This window comes from Nothoprocta perdicaria, unplaced genomic scaffold (genome assembly GCF_003342845.1).
Source record: "Nothoprocta perdicaria isolate Ctin4 unplaced genomic scaffold, notPer1 scaffold_19, whole genome shotgun sequence".
Lineage (NCBI taxonomy): Eukaryota > Metazoa > Chordata > Aves > Tinamiformes > Tinamidae > Nothoprocta > Nothoprocta perdicaria.
Window position 1 is genome coordinate 732,320 of NW_020455093.1, and position 22,646 is coordinate 754,965.

Below are 22,646 nucleotides of genomic sequence, written 5' to 3' on the forward strand. Positions count from 1 at the left end.
TCGTGCTAGGCAGGAAGCAGAGGCTGTGKTGTTATTTTGAGGCCTAACAACGATCAGGAAAATCTTTCTTTCAGCCCCCTTTATCCGAATCTTCTATCATCTCTCTCCCAGTTATCCTTGACAGTTGTTTTCATGTGCCCATCTCTGTGTCTTTGGCATGGCTGAAAGCAGTCTCTTCTGTCATCTGATTTCTTCTCTTATTGTTATAATTACTGGTGCTTTTTTTTTTCTTTTTTTTTTTTTGCTCTCCCTTTTGCCTCTGTTGCATAGTTACATGCCATCATGCCAGTAGTATTTAATCGCAATTACCAGCTTAGTTCTTCTTTTGTATTCTTGAAATCCCATTTCTGAAAAACGTACCTAGATGGTTCAGTTGAAGTAGAGCTGGAACGTTTTTTGTTAGCAGTTTCTTTCAATAATCTAATTTCTTAAAGCAAGTAGCATTAAATTATTGAGCAAAGAGGAGAACTGAGCAGTTAAGCCAGCTGTTTAGCCATATGCATTAGGATTTTGTTTAATCTTTACCTATTTATTCATTTATTCCCTGGTTCAAAAAAGGAGCATTGCTGCTAACTCAGTTATTACTCTGTAATATATGTATGAGTTGAGGAAACTAAGTCTGTATCAGCTGAAAACTTAAAATCCTTGATTTCAACATAACAGTAAATTTTTAATACTTAGAGTTATATGTAAAGCTAGAAAATACAGCTTACATATACAAAGGCAAAAAGGAACAAAGAATTGAAGTTTGGGGGAGATTAGGATTTTGGTTTTTTTTCCTTTTTTTTTTGCAAATTTTGTGACTTCTGTAAGAATTATTATATTGGAGAAGTCCCYGACTAAATATGCTCCTTATTTATATGCAAATGTGATTTTCTTTATATCGGAATATACCATTTTGACTGTGAGGAAACTGTGCTTCTGTTGGGCTTGGGCTTAAAAATAAGATTTTTAATTTTAATTCTGCAACCTTTTTAAATGATGTATGCCTCTCCATCAAGTTGTTTTAAAAAAAGAAGAAAAAAAGGCAGCCACATTGATTCAAAATCAAGGAAATCAAAATTTAGGAAAGAAGAAACCTGAATTCTACCTGTAGTTGTCAGATTTACAGTGTTTTAATTTACAGATATTGGATAACAGATATTTATTAGGGGGGGAAGTATTTGAAATGATTGTGAAAAATGATATGTATATAAACCAGAACAGATTTATATGCTAAAAGATGCATCTGATGCTTTACTTATGTAAATACACACATGGATGTGGCCTGAACAGTCTTGCATCTTTCTGCTTGCTCRGATTTCTATGTTTCTAAGTGTGATTTGATTTTGTTTTCTTAATGGGAAGTTTTTTCAGTYTGTTTATTTGTTATGAGTCTCCATGTCTGTAAGCAAGAGATGGATGGTATAGAAGAAGCTACTAAGATAACCAGCAGCAAAGATAGAACTGCCTGCTTTCTCCTCCTAACTTTATTGGTGTTTCAAACTTTGACTTGGACGCCCTGTGCTTGTAGATAAGGAAGCGTGTTTGGATTTGACCAGTGTTCAGAGAGGAGAGGAGGAGCCACTYCGTGTTCGGTGGCTGTGACTCATGGAGATCCTCATTTAGTTGTCAAAAAGAATAAAGAAAGTGATTTCTGTTTAGTTTGCACTCAAAGATCATTGCACTCCTACCTTCCCTCCTTCATGTGGAGCAGGTGTGGTTTGTTTATCGTGAAGTGGAAGAAGAAAAAGGAGGGCTTACATGTATATGAAATAGCAGGTCCTGACAGCTGCCATCTTCTAAATTCGGTCACATTTATTGCATGATCTGTGTGAATTGACTGACTTTTAATGGTAAAGCTCCGTTTACAGCTAGAATTTATTATGCTATTTTCAACAATTGCTGCTAAATAATACCATTAGAAAACAGTACTTTCAAAGCACTTTACAGCTYCTTCCCTGAGGTGCTGGACAAGTATCTTAATTTACCCTGAATTCCAGACCAACATAAGAATAATTGTATTGTTTCCACCCTCCCTCTCACCCCAACCACCAAGAAATATTTCCCATGTCTTTGGATATTGATTAATCAACAGACGAGATTGATGGGGTGGTTTTAAAGCACCTTTTGTACCTTCTTAAATTTAGATACAGATGATCATAGTGGTGGTTGTTACTGTGGCCATCTAAGCTGTCGATGTGTGAGATTTTAGCCTTTTGTTAATATGAATTGAAATGTGTTAATTCACGTTAACAAAGTGACAGTGTGGGTGTGTGCCAGTGTCACGTTCTCAGGTAAAAGCTCTGTCCTGCAGAACGGCAGCTCTAGGCCAAGAAGAAGCTGCAGGAACGGCAGCTGTAGGCCAAGATGTGTTCCAGTAGCAAAACTTTATAGTAAATGTTGCCTTGACCAACATGAGTGGTACCGTTTGCTTGCATGTAATGTCTGTCTCTTGTCAGAGGCTGATGGCAGTAATGATCTTGCATGAAGTGGAAGGAAAATCACAGAATGGTTGAGATCAGAAGGGACCTCTGAAGATCATCTAGTCCAACTGCCCTGCCCAAGCAGGGGCACCTAGAGCATATTGCACAGGACCGTGTCCAGACATTTTCGAATATCTCCGGCGAAGGAGACTCCGCAACATCTCTGGGCAGCCTGTGCTCTGGCACCCTAACAGTCAATAAATATTTACTCATATTTGGTCAGAATGTCCTGTGTTTCAGTATGTGTCCATAACCTCTTACCCTGTCACTGGATTTGACTGAAAATAGTCTGTCCCCTTCCTCTTGCCACCCGCCCTTAAAGATATCTGTCCACACCAGTAAGATCCACTCTCAGGCCCAGATCTCTCAGGATCTCCTCTTAGGATAGATGCTGCAGTCCCCTAAGCATCTTTGTAGCCTGTGCTGGACTCTATGCAGTAGCTCCCTGTCTCTGCGGTGCAGGGGAGCCCAGAACTGGGCACACAACCCCAGATGTGGCCTCACTAGGGCTGAGCAGAGGGAGAAGATSACCCCCTTCAATCTGCTGACAACGTTCTTTCTAATGGAGGCCCAGGACCCTGTTGGCCTTATTGGCCACAAGAACACATTGAGCACATTGCTGGCTCCTCATGGTTGACCTGCTGCCCGCTAGGAACCCCAAGGCCTTCTCTGCAGAGCTGCTCTCCAGGATGAGCTGTAATCTGGGTTTTTATGAACAAAAAAATACTTGTTTATTTTTGTTGGTGATTTTTTTTTGTACTTTTTGGTCTTGAAAATGAAAATTTAAATCTTTTTTTTTTTTTTTTTTCTTCTGCATTGGTAAGAGAGGCAGATATTTGAGAGACAGATGCCTTTAGAATGTGATCAAGACAAAATTAGGAACTCTAATTTTCTATCACWCATCCTCAAGACCATTCTGTCTGGGATCTCTTCTGGTGGAAAGYCAGTGGAAATTCTTCCTGTGCCTTTTATCTGGCATAAATCCTCCAGGATCGTAGCAACATGTCATAATGAACATTTTTTTTCAGCTTCTCTCTTGCATCAAAAGAATGATAGCATCAGGATGGTCACTCATCTCAAAGCCTTTTCTCTCTGGGTCATAAGATTGTACTGCAATTCATTTGAAAAATAAAATAATTTAAAAACTGCATTTTTTTTTCTTTAGATCATGCACAGATAACAATCCTTGGGTGAAAATGGGGACTGTTATGCTACAGAAATGTCCACCTGAGGAAAAAGAACAAACAGGAAATGAAATTTTGAAAATCTGTCGTTCCTTATATGAGACAAAGCACATGCTACATGCTGAGGTAAGTTTTAATTTAAGTTGTCATGTGTTTGAGGCCTGTTTTGGGTCCAAAGATATTGACATAATGAATCCAATCCAATAAAAGTTGAGAGAATTGGTCTGGAGAGAAAATGGTTGTGAGAGGGCTCTTACTGCTGCCTTCCAATACTTGATACGAAAGGTATGGAGTAGAGCCAGCCTCTTCACAGAGGTTCACGGTGATAGAACGACAGGTTATAGAGACAAGTTACAACCTGAAAAATGCTGATTATTACATATTAGCAAAGTTTCTCACCATGAAAGTGGTGAAACACTGGAACATCATGWCCATCTCCATGCTTGGGAGATATTCCAAACAAACAGATGAGGCCATGGGCAGCTTGATACTGTTGGACCTGCCTGGAGTGGAGGTTGTTTTAGTTGGATGTTTCCTACAGGTCTATTCCAGCCTACATTTTTCTTTGAAGAAAGTTTCTAATAATTCATTATTAGTTGAAGTCAATGTGGCAAAAGTTATTAAATAAACAAAAATTTTTCCACTGATATATGTATAAAACTTACTAAGGTATCCTTAAAAAACTTGTTTGTCATGAAATTTATATGCAAGCATTGCTTCTTGGAAGGAAGTGTGGTATTCCGTCTTCATTAACCATGTATGTTCACTTGCATCCAAGTACCTCTTAAGCAGAAGATTAATGAAGTGTGTTATGTATAAACATTATATCCTCCTGAGAACAGATTTGAGAAATGCYTTATAAATTTCACACAACTTTAGAGTTGTCCTGTGCATATTTCTTACTGTGCTAATTCCTTGTCATTTTCATACAATTATAGAAAATAGTTGCTATTAAGACTTGAAGAATAGATGCAGCACATTCCATTTGAAATGTAGGCAGATGTGTCTGTCTGCAGTGGGGGGGGGGGATTCTTGTTTCTTATTTTTCTTCTTTTTTGTTTTCTTTTTCTGATTTTGCTCATGTTAAGTTTATGTAAAACATAATTCCAGAAGGTGCCAGTAAACTCACTGATAAATTCAGTTTTTGGTGGACGGTAAGTTTCTGTGTCYTTGGGTTTGTCATAATAGAATGGAGTGTTTCTTTAGCAGCCATTCACTTATTCATCATAACTCMTAAAGCCGTCTAGATTTTACCAGCACATGGAAGTAGCCAAACTCTGACAAAGAGTTGAGTTTTCAARTTCACCAAATTGGAGCTGGGAAAGCAAATCTCAATTTATGATCATATTTTTAAAGCAGTCGGTTTCCCAGTTCTGTGAGTTCTACGTAGGAATGAGATGTGCTCTTTTTATTTTTTTTTCCTCGAATTGTACAACAAGTAAATCAAGGAATTAATAATAAGTAATTCCAAAAATTACAATTTTGCTATTAGTTGGCTGTTATATATGGATGTGCCATCTTTTTTCGATGAACAGCATGCTTGAAGACCACCTCATGGGATGTGAATATTCATATACAGTACAGAGATACATTATGACTGAAATGTACTCTAGTCTCCAATAGCTTGACCAATGTAAAATTCATTTTTTTATGACTAGAATGCCATGCAGTAACAGGAACTACATAAAATGTTTAATTGTGCAGCTAAAACAGCTCAGTCTGCATATCTGCTACGCGTGTGTGRGAATGATGTTCATGAATTTAGCTGATTTGTATGCACCCCTGCAATACTTAAGTGCACAAATTAGAGAGTTGAGATTACGTGGCACAGTTACATGAAAATCTGATTACTGACAATTACCACATTTAGATGACTTCACATTTCAGTAAATACACTGATTGAGAAGAGATCAATTTATGACAGTGAATAACATTTGCCATTCTGAAGTCGAAAGCCTGTAATGGAAAAAAAAAAAAATTAACTTCAAGGCACGATCGTCTAAAAGGTAGAAGAACTATTGCAGATCTAAACAGATTCAGAAAAATGTCTTCCTTTGTTCCTCTCAGTGCTGGATTTCCTTGAGATTTTGTTTGCTTTTACAACCAGGCTTCTTCTGAGGAGTCAYGTGGCTTTGGAACCTGTTCTGTTTTTTCTTGATGATTTTTTTCGTTGTTTTGTTTATTTGTTTTATTTTCTTTTTTTGGAGAGAGGGATAAATATTGTTCAGAAGACAGATTTTTTTCCCATTGATAATTTTTATGGATTTTTTTCCATTTTCTCTTGGATAAAATAGCATTCTTTTACTTGCTTGGAATGCACATGTTTGGACTACCTGACCTCTGTTTCATTGCCTGATCAGTCCCTTCAGAAAGTGKCAAATCCCTGTCCCTTCAGCAGGTATTGAAGTGCGACTCCTCTGAATACCTGTATCAACTGATGGTCATAATGCCAATTGCCATAAACTTAGATGATCAAATGCATCTGTCTGTAATTACTTTGAGGTGCTAGTAGCCTTAAGATGATTGTCGCCTAGAACACAATAGCAAACATGTAATCTCTTTTTTATTATTATTATTTTTGTAGCTTATTATTATTGATTTTTATGTTTCTTTACATTAATTTGTATGCAGTTTTATAAGTTTAGATTATATGTTTCTCTTGTWCAGATAATTTTAAACATAAATATGGTCCTTTCAGCCTCTGCCAGCATGATCCTGTTGTGTATAAATGTACAAGTATACTCAATATCCATGAAAATACTGAATAGTGCTAGACCAGGAGGAGACTTAGGTGAAATCCTGTTACTTTTAGAAAGACTTACTGTTTCTGATAGCATTACAGTTTGCTTACTTTCATTTTTATTTTCTCCCACAACTTCAGTATGATATTGGGCTCTTTTTGAGAGCCTCTTTATGGCTATGGGTTATTTCTAAGAGCACTTATGATTTTAATAGGCTTTCAGACAGAGAAAGCTACCAACAGCCATAAAATTGCTATTTCCTTCAGGTTTTGTGTCTTATGACCATCAGAATTCATTCTTCTGAACAGATGCTGTATTTATTACCATGGATATGCCTTAAAAATAAAGATAAAATAAGGCAGGCTTACAGAATCCTACATCTCTGCCTTTGCATTCCCTGAGTTTCTTTGCGTAGCATACCGCTCAAGAGAAATACCATGGAATATTCAGTTATCAAAGCGAGTGTACAACTCGCCAGAMAAAGCTTAACATTTTTATTTAATCTTCTTATTCCTTGGTCCTATCTCTGGTCCTTTACTGAAGGCATCAACAGTAGCTACTGGAAGCAGCACAGGATACGAGTTTACAGGAATAACTCTGGGAGCAGCTTCAGCAGCTCAGTGAGACAGAGCTCAGTATAATATAATTTATCCTAGTGTTTCTTTAGAATATAAATCTGGAAAACACTGGGAACATACAGCTARGTAGCTTCCTGAACCAGGCAAAGACGGTTCTCCGTGCAGCACCATACCATACAGTCTAAGCGTTTAACATTGTTATTTTCAAATAATTTTTAGATTTTCAGGATCATAACAACTAAAATTTCTATGCTAAGCAGTGTAGTTATGTTTTTGTCATCAGGTCACTATACTTTTCCTTGAACATCAAACAGTATTTAAAAACCACTTGTGTTCTATYGTATCCTTGGACAAGTGCAGTCTCTCAGAAGACACTTTAGAGAGACCGCTGAGATTTGGATACCATTTTCCAGGTGTCAGCATTATACAACTCTCCTTGAGAAAGGATTGTGGCCAGCGAACAAAATCCTTGCAAATGGGGGAAAAAGATAAAAAGAGAGAGGAAAGGAGAGTTATAATTTGTTACCCTAAATAGTTTTTGGTGTATAGATGAATAATTCATTGCAATGCTAAGAAAAAGCAGAATGCAGGTTAAATGTAGGAGATTATTTTACTGAAGGTCAAGGTAAAAGTTTAGAAACAGTATTTTTTGAAAAACTTTTATTTTGCCATTTTTTTTGTATCAGATTTATGATACTAAATAATTTGTGATATTTGATATAAAAAATTGTGTGAATGTGGGAAAGGTAATATGCTAAAATTTGATCGGGTATGGAACATTTGAAAAACTTTTGAACAGAGCTTTATAATGTTGAACTCTCTGGTAAAAGGCAATATTTTATTTTNTATTTTATTTTATTTTATTTTATTTTATTTTATTTTATTTTATTTTATTTTATTTTATTTTATTTTATTTTATTTTATTTTATTTTATTTTATTTCCCCTGTTGTGATTGTGTTTGAGTTACTGAAATATCACAGGTGTCTGTGAAATTTCTTCCTGTGCCTTGCAGTATATCAGTGAGCACAAATATTTTAGTGCCACACAATGTTGTGATTGCTCTGTTGTTCTTTTCATAAAAATCTGGGGCTCTAATGGTGATTCAGGACCTGCCTTGTCTCTGATATAAGAAGCATTTCACTTATAACCCTATATTCCCAGCTTGAAAACTTGTATTTTCAGTAATTTCAAGTTCCCAGAGAGAGAGATTTCCATCAGGGAATTCATTTGTTTTAGATGTTTGGCTTTCATTTTGCATTTCACACATAATTTTCATAAATTTCCGTATGAATGATGATGTTTGCATCTCCTGAGATCTCACTGAATGAGTTTGCTTTTACTTGCAGTGTATAAAAGAATTATGTTTGCTGCTGCTTAACCAGTCCCTTCTGCTGCCATCCCTGAAACTGCTGGTCGAAAGCAAAGATGAAGATCTTCATGCTGTGGCACTGGAGCAGATAAAGGCTGTAGCTAAGGTATGAGCAGTTGAATTAACCATCTTTCAGAATTTGAAGTAATAAATTCACTTCTTTATTATGATACAGTAAGCAGGTACTGTTGGGCCCGTTATCATTATTAAGATTTTCCACAGCTGTGAGTCCACAGTGAGCAGTAACACAAGCCAGTAAGATCTTTTATGTTCTTGAGGTGATTAAAGCTCCTAGTATTTTCTTTAAATTATCCACTACTCTATTGAAGGTCAATGTGCTGGAACAGAAATTACTGTGTTATATTAAGTAGATTGTTATCTCTTGTAGGGCCTTGTAGGGTTTTGTTGGGCTTTTTTGTTTGCTTTTTACTTTGTGGGTGATAATAGTACCTCAAATGAGATAACTTGTTTCTGATAGACTTGGCACTTTGTTCATGTACATGTGATGCGATGCATCATTGTTCTTATTATAGAATGGTTAAAATGTAAGATAATACGTTTGGGCACTTTTATCCTTCTCCAAACAGGTTTTATTGGATACCATTGCAAAATTTCTAGAGGAAAAAAGTAAATACTCCCTCTGGTTTCTTTGGAAAGAAAGTGAAAGACATTACTGTATGCTTTTCAACAGTTAAAAAGCTATACTACTAATTTTTGCCAGTATAATTACTTTTCATTTAAGTAATAATACCTAAAATGATGAAACATAGTCTGCTAGGAAAAGCATTCTTCATATTGTCTTTTAGTTTTTTTTTTTTCCTTTTTGTATTGTTTCATATGTCTTAGAGAACTGAGGTGGATGTAAAATTGTACGTTATTGTATGTTATACAGTATATTTAATCATGCCCCCTGAAAAGCCTCATCTCTATCAACTCCATGTTCTACACTGTCTCTTCGAGAGCTCTTGATTGCAGATGACAATATAGAGCAGTAATTAAAGGTGTATTTCCAGTATGCTACGTCGGAAGTGAAATCTGCTTTGAGCTGGAAAATACTATTAAAGGACATCAGGTGTCTGAAACGTTTTTAAAATAATTATTCCTAAACAAAATACAAAATCTTTTAAAATGTGATCTGTCGGAATACAGCTTGAGAAAGTTATCCTTTTGTGAAAGGTCCATCCAAGTCAGCCTCCCATTGTAGCTATGTTCATTCCAACAAGTTTTTCAAATTCCTGAGTTGCAACAAATGTGATGCAATCCCATTCCCTACTTTCACACCATCCCTTCTTCTGGAAGAGATYCTTGTCATCCTGCTCTTCTTGGCCTTCTCCTGAAAAGCCCATCCTCACTCCCTTCCTCCTCGTTTGTTCCACCTTTTTCACTGTGCTGCACCGTGTATTCCAGGAGGTTTTTCCTTTTGTTCATGCTCAGCTTCAGAAGGGAAGTTTTACCTCCTTCCCCTTCTTCAGGAGGGCTCAGAGCATGGAGCACTAAAGGGTAGCCACAGAAGCAGGAAATATGGAAAAAATGGATTCTATTTCGTACGTTGCTACTTTTCCTTCAGAACCACCTAGTGCTTCCTGTAGCAGATAAACCACAGTCTGCTTGAACTTGTTTTGGTGGATGTTTAAAAYGGTTGTACAGAATTTTGTCTGTTATACATCTGCTTGCATCAAAATTCCCATACCAAAGTTAACACCTGGTATCAGTTTGGAGTATTTTCTTGCTGAGTTTGCTTTAAGCAAAGAACTAGAGGTTTTATGAAGATGTTTCTGTTTCATTTTTTAAAGTAAATAGAATGCAAATTATCTGAATTTTCTCAAAAATTAAACCCTATAAATATTAACCATCAAAACAACAGATTCTCTTCATTGTTTTGGTACATTTCTAATAACATCCACAGTCAGAGATTTTGCATTTGCAAAGTAAATTATTTATAACTGTTTATGTAAATAAGGTGATCATACAAAAAAGGAATTGAGGATTTGACGTATGCCTGCACTTTCACATCTGTTTGCTCTTGTTAACCTTTTCCAGTGGACTTTGGTGGCAGGTGAAAGCTTTCCTGTGAGTGACTAGCTCTTAAACTGGCTAACAGGAATTATGTCTGAATATATTTTATTAAACTATTTTTTTTAGTACAGTGCCATACAATAGTGTTCTCTGAATGGCTGCTAATTGTGCTGCTCTCTCAACTGACCTTTTCAATTGCTGCATTCCTGCTTGATTGCATTATAATAAAGCTTTTAGGTTTAGGAAGCATATTATCTTCCTACTAATATAAAGCACTTAGTATACCTGTGTATTCTGGGAATAATTTTATTTTTGTCCTTCTAATGCAGGAAGCACCTTGGTAAACTACTCTGTATATTTTTTTTCCAAATATTAATTGGTGCATACAAATTTGTGCATACAATTTGTTCTGTAGCAATGTGCATAGTCTGGAATTGTCACACCATTTGGCCTTGCTCGTAGCTCTTTCCTCGTAGCTCAATGAAAATTTAAATACTGACTCGGTTACGTCAGGCACGGAGCTTACCCAGTACATGAGATTCATTGCCAGTCTTAGAAAATCAACGAGCATAGAAGAATGCCGTGATAAAAGCTTTTCTTGTGTTGTTTAGAAAAGAGGCCTTCTCCTTGTTCTGTATGCGTCTCTTATGCTTGTGTTAGTTGGTATTTTCCTAAAAGTGATGCTTAGCTCTCTCCATGTTGGTTATTAGGTATAATTTTGTATGTACTTCATGCTTACCAAAAAGGCAGCAATAGGAGTGTTAGCACTTTTTTTTTTTTTTTTGTAGATTATTTCTTTTTCCCCATAGGAAACCCATTCCTGTTTACATTAACCAGGAAAAGGACAAATAACATGCGGCAGAGTGAAATCACAGCTATTGATTCCCTGAGAGGGCGCTGGCGCGGACACGTGGCCGGCAGGGAAATGCGGCGCTGGCGGATGCGGTGGCTGCGTCGCGAGCCGTTTGTTGCGCTGCTGACAGCTTTATGGGTGCTCACAGTTACAGGGATGATGTGGAAGTGCTGAGACGAGGAATTGTACAGCTTTTGCCTATCATAAAACAGCCAGAATTTTGTGTAAGCTTTTTTGAAATTGCAGACCTTTCTTTTTATCGTCTATCCTTTTGAAAACCGCAGATTGCCATTTTTGGATGACAAAAATAGCTAGGCCATTCTGATATTAAGTATATARTAGGTGTTTTGTTTGGTTAACAGTAGATCACTTTATTTTAAGTAGCTTATTATTATCAATAGAGTCAGTCTTTTAAGAGACATTGTTCTAGGGAAGGGTTTTAGGGTTGTCTGTTTGCTTGACATTGGGAACATCAGGAAGGAGTTTTTGTACTTTAGAACAAATAAATATTCTCTTACCTGTTGATAAGGAAGTGGTTAAGACAGCTTGCTTACAAATGAAAGTCACTATAATCAGAGCAGATTGAAGCCTTCAACCAAGGCTTTAATGTAAAGTAGAACTAGAGAATACTTTAAAATATTAACTTTTCCCAGTTATACTTTCAATGTTGAAGTAATCRGACTATCTAATATCATTGCTGAAGAATACAAAAAGTTATGAAGAATGCATGAAAATAATGGAATTCCGAGTCTTATCCAGACAGTTTGGCACTTTGGTCTGCTATTTACAGCAGTTTGTGTGTCTTCTCTTAAAATATATATACATATATATATATTATATATATATATCTTGTAAAATGTATGTGTATGTAACCTTACAGTGATTAAGTATCTCTTCCCCAGTTGGTAGAATCTAACTCTTTTTCTGTCCTCTTATTTTATTTGTCCTTTAGCTGTCCAGACTCCATTCAGGAAATAATGAAAACCATTTTTACCTCTGCTAGTGGTGTAGAACTAATAGCCTAGGAAAGTGCGAGCTCGGTTCTTTTCTGCTATTGCCATCAGCAGCGCTTATCTTTCCATTAGTATCCATATTTCATAACGCACAGATTTCATAATGCATAACTTAGAGTCACAGAGCAGGAAGAAATCCTATCTTTAGATAATGCCAGAACTGCTAGACACCTGGGCAAAAAGTGCTGATGTTGAATTACCCGGGCCTTGTATTATCCCTTACTCCATAAGGGAAAAGGAAGCTTCTAACCTGCCTTCGCTTGTGCAGAATTCTCCCAATAGGAGGGATGGTTTTGGATCACCTGCAACCTCTCGAGTGTGTTAGGCCATGTTAACAATCAGTAAAAATACTGGGTACTGATATAAGATGTGGTATTAGCCCTATAGGTGTTGATTGTTGTTGTTTGTTATTTCCTGGGAAATAGATGCACACAGTYCTTGCCTTCATGGTCACGTTACATTTTGGAGGTCCCATCAGTTAAACGGTAAAGCTTCCTAGATGCCTACAGGTCCATTTTGGAGTACATTAGAAGAGCTGCCCTCTTGGGCRGGACTCACCTTTACTCACCTGTTCTGCATCTAAGCTTCTTTTTAATGATCTTTCAGACTCATGGCCTCTGCTTRCTTGGAGGAGCTGCTCCTTTGGCAGACCTGAATATCTCAGGTCTAAACCCRTTTACAGGTTCATAAAATCCATGTGCTGCTGACAGAGCCCCAGGCAAGCATCCTTAAACCTCAGTAATTGTATAGGGTTTCCTGTTCAACATATGCAGAGAGGATTTAAGGCTCACGGAGACAGCATGTGTGGGAATCTCTGCTTCTCTGTCTGCTGAAGGGAACCTTGGCAGGATGTGGTTTTTCACCTCTAGCTGCAGAACCATTTATAAAGTTTGCACTGAAGAGACATTTGATAAAATGCACAAACCCTGTTGAAGCTTAGTGTTGTGGCTCTGCTTCAGCAAAAGTGGTGGCAGCACCTGTTGCAATTCTGCTTTAATGCTGCGTCTCTCACCTTCCAGATGCATATGCACGTGTTTACCATGAAAAGGTATCAGTTGTCAGAATCTAAATTTAAAGAGTTAGTCATCAGAGGGACCATATGAATGCCCACGTTTTGAATGAATTCAACAGTAAATTTCAGCTACTACCTAAAAAGTTACATAAGTTAAAGAAAAAAAAAAAAAAAAAAAGGCAAGATTAGCTCTTCTTAGCATAAGTATCTCCTTTAGTTCTTCCCTTTGTTCCATGAATACTCTGTGTATGGGCACCACACTAAATGTGTGTCATTAAACCCTGTTAAGGAAAGATGGCTAAAGCGTCTCCTATTCAAGCCTTCCAGCAGTAGCAGGTTTTACACTAATGRAAGATTCAATATCCTCAGCATGAAAGGCCAGACAGGCAGGACAATTTTCTTCCATTGTGAATACTCTGAGCCMGTCACTATTGTGGTTTATTTTTTATTTTTTTTAATTCACATGTTCACACAATAAAGAAAGTTGCTATACAGAAGATTCCTACCTCTCTTGACAGCTGCTAAAACTGYAGTCAGCTGCGTGTGTGTCACTGGGAAGCTGCTTCTAGGAGCAGCTGCAGTCACTTTGCTGGAGCCGGCACTTTAAGACGCAGTTGGGATCTCGAGATTATAAAGGCACTGCCTAGACAGGCGGGTAAACTGACTCGTTAATAAGGACATGCCTTTGCCCTCTGCCCAGAGGAAACTGCTCTGCAATAAGAGGGACTGTAAGGTTGATTTCAGTAATTACCTTTAATTGGGTTTAACTCTTTTTTTCACAAATTTGCAAAAAGCCACAACGACACAAGAGGGAAAACTGGGAGAGTGGGAGACTCTCCGCTGGTCGAGGAGGATGGGTTTAGAGATTATTAAGGGAAACTGGTCACCTGTAAATCTATGAGCCCAGATGGGATGCACCCAAGAGAGCTGAGGGAACTGGCAGGGGTTATTGCTCAGCCGCTTTCTATCATCTTCGAGAGGTCCTGGAGAGCAGGGGAGGTGTCAGAGGACTGGAAGAGAGCCAACATTGCACCAGCCTTCAAAAAGGGTAAGAGGGGAGGGGTTGGGAAACCACAGGCTGGTCAGCCTCACCTCCATCCATGCTCCATGATGGAGCACCTTTCCAGGAAGGAAAGAGCACTTTTCCAAAGGAGGTGTTGAGTAGTAGTMAGCATGGATTCACCAAGGGGAGGTCATGTCTGACGAAGCTAATAACCTTCTATGATGGGATGACTGGCCAGCTGGATGAGGGGAGAGCCATGGATGTTGTCTATCTTGACTTCAGCAAGGCTTTCAACACCATGACCCATGATATCCTCATAGGAAAGCTCCAGGAGTGGGATCTGGACGAGTGCACAGTGAGGTGGATTAAGAACTGGCTGGATGGCAGGGGGTGGCAGAAGATACCCAGAGGGTGATAATAAATGGGGCCGAGTCCAGTTGGAGGCCTGTGACCAGTGGTGTCCCCCACGGGTCAGTACTGGGCCCAGTGCTGTTCAACCTGTTCATCAATSACTTAGATGAGGGCAACGAGTGCACCCTGAACCAAGTTTGAATGGTAACAAGCTGGGTGGAATGGTCRACACTCCAGAGGGCTGTGCTGCCATCCAGAGGGACCTGGACAGGCTGGAGAGTTGGGCATGGAGGAACCTCATGAGGTTCAACAAGGACAAGTGCAGGGTCCTGCACCTGGGGAGGAAGAACCCCAGGCACCAGTACAGATTAGGGGTCGACCTGCTGGAGAGAGCTCCATGGAGAGGGACCTGGGAGTCCTGATTGACATGAAGTTAACCATGAGTCAGCAGTGTGCCCTTGTGGCCAAGAAGGCCAATGGGATCCTGGCCTACATGAGGAGGAGTGTTGCCAGCAGGTCAAGGGAGGAGATTCTGCCCCTCTACTCAGCTCTGGTGAGGCTGCACCTGGAATAGTGTGTGCAGTTCTGGACTCCCAAGTATAAGAGGGATGTGGAACTTCTAGAGAGGGTCCAACGGAGGGCAACAAAGATGATTAAGGTACTGGAGCATCTCTCATATGAGGAAGTGAGCTGGGCTGGTTTAGCCTGGAGAAGAGAAGACTGAGAGKAGATCTGGTCGATATGTTTAAGTACCTGAAGGGAAGAATGTAGGGAGGAAGGGGCCAAGCTCTTCTCAGTGGTGGTCAGTGATAGGACAAGGAGTAATGGGTGTAAGCTGCAACACAGGAAGTTCCATCTCCATCTGAGGAAGAACTTTTTCAGTGTGAGGGTGACAGAGCCCTGGCACAGGTTGCCCAGGGAGGTTGTGGAGTCTCCTTCTCTGCAGGTCTTCCAAACCCACCTGGTTGCCACCCTGTGCCACATGCTGTAGGTATCCCTGTTGGAGCAGGAAGGCTGGGCGAGATGATCTCTTGAGGTGCCCTCCAACCTCAAACATTCTGTAATTCAGTGCAATTTGTCAAAGGAAATATTTTGAAAAAGAATATATAATGCATTTAGAGAGGTTTTGACTAATTTTGGTATGTTTATGCTAGTATACACTTGACAGCTGTGTGTGTTAATTTAAATAACATTTCAAGTTTTTCTTCCGACTTCCAGTTACATTAACTGTGTATGTTTGTGAACTAAGTAACTCTCTGTTAAAAACTCTGTTTTTTTTCTCAATCTTTTCCAATTTTCCCCAAGCCTGTTTTYTATTATTTACTCTAATCCTACTTTAATCTGATCCTAAAAGATTCAATAGATGCTTCATAGTTCTTGATTTATGGAAAAAAGAAAAAAAGTTTAATCAATCATTGTATAGTCTCATTCTGCTATCTCTCATATGCACCCTAAACTGCCTCTTCTAGATTGGAGAGCCCTACAGTCATAGTTGAGTTATTTCTTGCAAAAATCCCATTTTCACATATTAATCCTCCTTATACTATATTTTTTAGAGTTTTAAATATATGCTATCAATAACTACTTTAAATCACTTTACTAAGTTTTTGCTTTAATGTTGWTTTTTCTAATTTAAAATTAAATGTAAATTTACCTAGTCTTAAAATGCATTTAAATTCATTTATTTTTTAATCTTTTACAATATTATCCAAACTCGGCTACTCGGTGTGTAAAGTATCTTCAAATTTGTTTACATATATATATGTAATACTAATATGATTATAGGTGTTTCTATGAGTAGAGATGCTACTAAGTAATTTATGCCTATCTATTTTTTCTTTAAGTTGGGTATGTTTCATATACACCTGATAACATGCTAGCATGATGTAGAGTTGCAAAATTGCTAAAAATAAGTAGATATTCCATTTTYCTTAGCTGATTATTTTTGTACAAATTTCTCGTCAGTTACTACTGACTTCTCTGTGTTTGTCCCACATCCACAAGATGCCACTCAGACTTCCTGAGGCACTGCAGAACTAATGTTCTTTGCCCAATGAAATGTGTTCACCAGATCTTCTTGCCTTCTTCTGTCTCCACACAGTGGAGAAAAATAAAACATTACAGAGGTTTCATCTTTCTCACTAGATCTTGTGACAACCTTGAAGTCAGAAAATGGAAACSGTTGTGAACCAGTTTAATCTACTGTAGTATCTGAGCTTAAGTTTGAGCTGTCAGGCACACTYGAGCTTTTTATATGCTCTTGCATATATGCGCAGTGACTCAGTGATCTTGTTTGTGCGTGTATATAGGTTGTTATGCTTCTGTGTACACTGGCATCTATAAGCCGGATGTCTAAATGATTTGTTGTCTTGCACACAAGACRGAGATATTTTACCTTCAGACTTGTCTGTCTTCAGTTTCTAGTTTTTCAGTGTATGAAATTTCACTAATCTAGAGTGTTTCTATTGGCTGAATAATAGCCTAAAAACTAACTTAAATCAAATGTCACATCCTGTTGTTAATCTCATTATCATAATTATTGGTGTGTGTTTGTTTGCTTGTTTTTCTCCATAAAATAAAATACTACATCACCTCTTAAACTTGAGTCTTCCATACAGGTCTAGGATAGAGCATGTGGAGCTCAGAGGTAGGGCAGAATATCCCTCCAATCTTCCACCTCAGAAAAGCAGCGATCTGGCTGCATAACAGTTTAGAGTACTGGGTGGTATGCTATATGATGCCAACATTAGTAATTTTACTTAGTGTGTCTGATTGGCAGGAAATTATGCCAATAACAACATGTGGAAATTTAGAGTATTGATTAGCAATTAAGAATTTAAAGAGTGGGCAACTTAAAGTGGATGGGCATCCCCACCATTCTGGGACCTGTTCTGTAAACTGGGGCTAGAGCTACTATGCATTATTGCATTAGCATAAGAGTCTTCTGTGTAGCTAATTATGAAAATGCTGAAGACTTGAAGAAATCAAAATTATCTTTTAAAATTTTGATGGAAAGAAGAGAAAAATACCTGAAGGACCTACTGGAAGAAATAGGATAAAATAAGGTAAAACTGCAATCTCTTTGCAAACCTTTCATGTTTAATGTGATAAATCAATGGGGTTTTCTGTTTATTTGTTTTTTGTTTTGTTTTTTTCTGATGGACTCCTGAAATTCCAAAGGAGGCGAAAATAATAATTGGAAAGTAATGATCATGTGTTATGGATGGCAAATATTGGTTAATTGGGTTAAATTGCTTAATTAGAGAATAGCTACGCCTGGAATGTTTTATATATGGATTTTTGCTGGATGAAATATAGCATACTACAACATTTCCATACTGCAACATTTCATGTTTGGTTTCTTTCCTGTTTATATTAAATATTATAAAGGGTGCATCTCTTCCAAAATATAAATTAAAAATTTCTTCAATTTCCTTGGCTTATCATATGCATCCTTTCTGTCATGATTATGACTTTTCAACTCTTTTAACAGAAGAGAAACTTCCTTAACACTCTGTAGTCTAAAGTATTTAGATACAATAAGTACTTTTCTTCTAAAAGCATTTGTGGTTGCTTCAAAGGAAGTGCTTCTTTTGAAGTTTGTGKCAGATTTCTCATTGATTTCAATGGAGCTTGCTAATAGTTTCTTATGAACTCTCTGTGTTCCTGTGCATACAAATGGAGTATTGATTCCTGCAAGTTAGGTGCCAAAGTTTAGAGTCTTGTCATGATGTGCATTCAGTACGTATTTGTTCTGATTTGTACTTTGATGGCCAAAGTTCAGTGGTGTGCGTGGTCTCATGGTATACACATCTGAGATTTTTACCATCAAATTTGTTTTTCTGGATTAATAGATCATAGGTAAGTTTAAACTTCTTGTAATAATAATAATAATAATAAATCATCTTATTAATCTTACTCTGAAAAATGGTGGTGCAAATCCTGTGGGATTACAAAGAGCTCATTGTAATGTTCTGGAGAGTGGATGGTACCAAGAACATGAAGACATTAAGACATTTGTGCTATTATAGCTAGAACTGAGTGAGAGAGAGGCAAGAAAGCTTTAGATGCTGTYCTGAAAAGAATTAAGATTAAATGATTTGTGTTGCTAATTAGATCAAAAGAGTCTTAAATTCAAATGTCTGTGCTGAATCTCTGGGTACATAGTAGTCGTTTCCTCTGCTCCCTCAGCAGTGGCAGCTGAACCAATCTTCAAAAGTGGTACCAAATCAGAGGATCATAGGATTGCTTTTACTCGCAGATACTCTGCTATCAGTCTTGTAAGGTAGTGTTTCTAAAGCACAAGTGCTTTAGAAAATAAAATGGGGATTTTTTTAAGTGAAAAATAGTATAAATATAGTAATTTGATTAGTGTATTTGTTATTTGATGGGATGTGTATGCAGTCTTAGGAAAATGACCRTCATCTGCCACTCATTTGGCTGTTTAGTTGTGAGATGTTGTTTTGTTGCACTTGAACTGACAGAGCGCTGATTAAAACAGACCTGCATATTAAGGCACCTAGGAGAGATTTGCTCCAAATCTTTTTAAAGTAAGCTGCATAATTTGTAAAATTTGATCTTTGTTGTGAGTGCTGGAACTTTAGAAAAGCTTGTTGAGTCTGAGAATGTTGTCTACCTACAGTGCAATATGKCATGTCAATAAAGTATCTAATTTCCTCTGATCTGACTCATCTCGGCATCTTTCTTCACATGGAGTTAAAGGTGTGGACCRTCTACACGTAGTGCTGAGAACCTGTCAAAAATCTATAAAGCTTGTCATGTAATCTTTAAGTAGCTAAGCATCTTTCTTCCTTAGTGTAAAGTAATATGCRAGCCAAGTTTTGCATTAATATAATAATGTTAAATACCTTTAAATGTTTTGAAATATGCAAGGTGTGCATCACTGTTGTTAATCCACTCAGAACACTTTATCATCTCGTTTTCAGGGCTAGGCTGGGCAGTTACAGCAGTCACGATATGTTCTCTTCGACGGATGTACTGAGTAATTCATTTTTAATTATTGTGGTTTGTTTTTTCTTTGTAGGTTGATGATTCCAACTGTGACGCCGAAATACTTTCCTTGCTCCTCAGTGCAAAGTTAGTGGTGAAGTGCGTGTCTACGGCTCTCTATCCTCCCCTTATCGAACACCTGCTGGCCAAGCAGGACGAAGGAGGCTGGGATGTGGAGGAAGTAGCAAAGCAGCTGAAGGAAGCAGGGTTCAAYGCGGAGGCAGGGTCCCTCCTCATGTCCCATAGAGGGACTCATCCTGCACTCAGGACTTTCACTGCCGCCCTCCAGGCTGTTCAGCACTGGGTCTAACAATGCAGGAATTAGTCATTTGTCTGCCTTTTAGCTGGGGGCCTTCTATAAGGACGGGAATCGTTGTTCTAGTGACGTAATGAAATTCGTTATCCCTACCTACATTTTGTGGAATATGCTAAAAGCACATTTACTGTGGATTCCTGTGCACATCTAATTGTTCAGAAWAGATGTATTGGTTCAGACAGGATCACTCTGTTGCATAGTTAGCCAATCACTGAGTCTGATAAAAGCTTTCAGAGTGGAGATGACTGCTAAGTGACTGCCCTCTGAAACATGGAAATGAAACATCACTGATCTGGCAGGTTACATCTGACTTAGCTCAATTTCTGTAACTAATTTACTCTTGTCATAATGTAAAATATAAATATAATTATAAAGTTATATGGAACAAAAATCATAATGAAAAGTAATTCCAGGGAATATTAAAATTTGGTGTTGTGCAATGTTGTTATCACAGCTTTTGTTTGCGATAAGTAAAGTATTTTGCAATTATGGTAGCCTCTCTTTTTTTCCTCCCTGACACAAATGAACTTTTCTTTCTCTAACTACTTTTTTTTCTATGATTGCTCTCTCTCCTTGTAAGGAGAGGCTCTTTTATTCATAAGGACAAGCTCAATTTCTCTGTTCTAGTCTTTGAGGGTTTTTTCTTTGCTATTTGGGAACAACATCAGAAAGCTACTGTTGCCAGCYGGACACCCCAGAAGCCTTTTCTCCTCAAAAACAAACAAAAACATTGTGCCTGAAGTTTGTATGCCATGCCTTCCATAAAAATATTGGTGATTGGTTCTTCTAACACTATAATATTCAATCAAAATTTGGTGTGRATGGCAATACTATGCCTGTATATTTTATATTTCCAGGTCTAGCTCAGGTCCGTGTGYTCATAGGACATGTTCAGATGGCATAAACTGAAGCCAGCAGAGAGGTCTCAGGACTAGGCTTACAACATTGTGGCTAGTACGTATCTGCCTAAAGCTTGTCCGGTCTCCTTCAGTGCTGACCTGAGCTGACATGGGCCTTTAATCATAAAATCCTTAAGGTTGGAAGGGATCTTTAGGGATCATCTAGTCCAAACCCCTCCCTGCACATGCAGAGTCAATTCTTGCAGTGCCTGAAATATTAGCAGTTYGGAATGGGTTCGGTTTGGTTTCACTTTAATAACTTGCATATCTCCATACTCAGTGCTGTGGAAGTATTTATACACTGGCAAACAGGCAGCATGCAGYACAGTGCAACACAAGTGCACACTTGTGCAGCGGCAGTTCAAGTCTGGTCTCCCTCACCACGAACATGAGATGTTCCATAGAGCAGATGCTGGTGGCATTGCAGGRACCCAGTGCAGCTGTGCTTGCTCTGTGCTTCAGCAGTAACCCTCTCGTCTGAGCATTCTGCTATTTGGGATTGCCAGGCACTTCATTATGCGAGATAACAACAAGCCTGACTCTATTAAGGCAGTTGTTTCTACACTCTACCTTCTCTATAAATCCTACACTTCTTCATAAATGTCAGCTTGATTTATAAAGCAGGGAGAAGAGTGGGTTAAGAGCTTAAAGTAGCTATTTTATAACAAATTTGTATTACTGAGTTCTTTCCTAGGCTCCAGGATATAGAAAGGGGAGAGAAGATTTGTAGAGCCAAACTGGACTTTATTTGCATCATGTTTGACTTGGAATCTTTCACTAATTGTGAAAACTGGTCATATATTAACCTTATTTCCCATCTTACTTGGGATTCTTAATAGGCTTTTTACAAAGGCCTTAATTCCTCACATTGTTAACCTGCATCTTTGTACTTGTTGGCCACCTGTCTTTTGACTGTTGTAAGGAAAGTTTTATCATCCCTATATGGCATACACACCGTGTTCAGATTTATGTCAACCAGGTTTGTGGCTTTAATTCTGTTCTCTAACAGTCCACAGAGGCCCAGAGTAATTTCTGCATGAGGTTTGAATTACTATATGAAGGAAAAGTGTATTGGCATTGCAAAAGAAGCAAAGGAAGAACTTGCAAAATGAAAGATAGCAGGAAATCAGTAGAAGCAGGAAAACTGTAAACATGCCTCCAGCAAGAAAATCTGTGGTTATTCTGTAGATGATATTTCTGTCCTTTGAGGCTTTTCATTTTTTTGGCCTCTCTTTATATCTTGTTGTCAGATGAGTCAGCATGTTCTTTGCTAGATTTTTTGACCAGTCTCATCCAGCATCATGTAAAGTTTGTGTTTAATGTCACTTTAGAGCTGAGCTGTAGATAAAGCTCTAATGAGTGTTATTGATCTTCCGTCCATATTCTCTTTTGCTGGCATTACAAATCTGAGATAAATGTTTTCCTTCTGGCCAGGCTCACTCCTGATTTATTCCGTATTCAAAAGTTTACATAAGTAAGAAACTTTTTTTTTTTTCTTTCTTTCTTAATTTAGAATGGTTTCAGACTCTGGGAATGGTTAATATTCACTAGCAAATGCTGTGGAGGTGGTGTTTTAAAGGTAAAGAAACTCATCTTGAGTACTACCTCTAATACTAAGCTAATAAATAAATAGAAGTGAGGTGTTTGGTTTTACTAATACATTTGATTTGCCATGACTTGACCTGTTCTTTTACCCAGAACAAGTGCAGTCTCTGGAGATACTTGTGCTCCCAACTGGAGGCAAATAAACAGTTCAGATTTGCCTGCAGGAGCAATTATCTCTAGGACAATTAATCTCCTTCCTTCCTTCCTTCCTTCCTTCCTTCCTTCCTTCC

The 22,646-nt window shown here is 38.1% G+C and overlaps 1 protein-coding gene across 1 annotated transcript in view; it reads left to right on the forward strand.

The window, feature by feature from the left end:
- NBAS (neuroblastoma amplified sequence) overlaps positions 1 to 20,292 on the forward strand; it is a 138,504-nt gene extending 118,212 nt beyond the window's left edge. Inside the window, exons 50-52 of the mRNA XM_026037058.1 lie at positions 3,631 to 3,775; positions 8,316 to 8,444; positions 19,631 to 20,292. Of these exons, the coding sequence (XP_025892843.1) occupies positions 3,631 to 3,775; positions 8,316 to 8,444; positions 19,631 to 19,906 (550 nt within the window). The 3' untranslated portion in view covers positions 19,907 to 20,292. The remainder of the gene's footprint in view (positions 1 to 3,630; positions 3,776 to 8,315; positions 8,445 to 19,630) is intronic.
- Positions 20,293 to 22,646: the final 2,354 nt, after the last annotated feature.